We start from the raw sequence: 720 nt of genomic DNA, 5'->3' as shown, positions 1-720 counted from the left end.
AGGCTGGAGTTGTGGGTGAAATGGAGAGGCAGGGTGTGAAGCTCACTGAGCTACAACCCCACAGGAAAAAAAAAACTGGGTGGGCTGTGCTTGGGGAATGTGGAGGAGGGGTACACACACACACAAGGGCTGGGGAGACTAGAGCTGGCTTACTCAGCCACACAACAAACACCAGGTCAGGGGGAGTGGACTATAAGACTTACCACACAAAGGCAGAATACACACAGAGAAGGCTGCTGGAGCAGTGGAGGGGCTTTGTTTCTGGAAGATCTGGTCAGAAACCCCTTAAGCCTTCAGCTGGTCACTTAGCAGCAGAGCAGTAGGCAGGAAGACAAATCAGGATCAGATGCAGTGAGGTAGCTGTGGGGTAGGAGCAGTCAGTCAATTAGGAAGTAATCCAATGCAGCTGTGGTGTCATGTGGTGCAGCAGGAAATCTCCTTTTCTCTTGAGGGGGCAGCAGCAGAAACAACAGCAGCAGCGATGTTGGGAGCCATCTAGTTCAGCCACTTGTGGTGTGCTTCTGGTGAAAGTAGAGGTGAAGGTGGGGGTGGCCTGCCAAGGCAGCTGGGGCAGGCAAAGTTCCTCTAGGGTCTGGCAGTGATGGTGGGGGAGGGGTCCACAGACAGCACAGGCTGTCTCCTGACCGCAGCTTGGTGGCAGGCTTGGCAGCAGGCCAGAACAGAGGTGCAGAAGTTGGGATGCAGTGCAGTGGGCCCCTC

At 55.1% G+C, this 720-nt stretch overlaps 1 protein-coding gene across 1 annotated transcript in view; it reads left to right on the top strand.

The window, feature by feature from the left end:
* The first annotated feature begins 263 nt into the window (after positions 1-263).
* The window catches only part of LOC109289719 (phospholipase A2, minor isoenzyme-like), a 19,821-nt gene continuing 19,364 nt past the window's right edge, over positions 264-720 (top strand). The window contains 3 exon segments of the mRNA XM_019505922.1: positions 264-448; positions 450-483; position 590. Coding sequence (XP_019361467.1) covers positions 417-448; positions 450-483; position 590 — 67 coding nt within the window. The 5' untranslated portion in view covers positions 264-416.

This window comes from Gavialis gangeticus, unplaced genomic scaffold, assembly GCF_001723915.1.
Source record: "Gavialis gangeticus isolate Ggan-Ray unplaced genomic scaffold, GavGan_comp1, whole genome shotgun sequence".
Taxonomy (NCBI): Eukaryota; Metazoa; Chordata; order Crocodylia; family Gavialidae; genus Gavialis; species Gavialis gangeticus.
The sequence above is the reverse complement of the archived record's forward strand: the minus strand, read 5'-3'. Positions and strand labels throughout refer to the sequence as shown.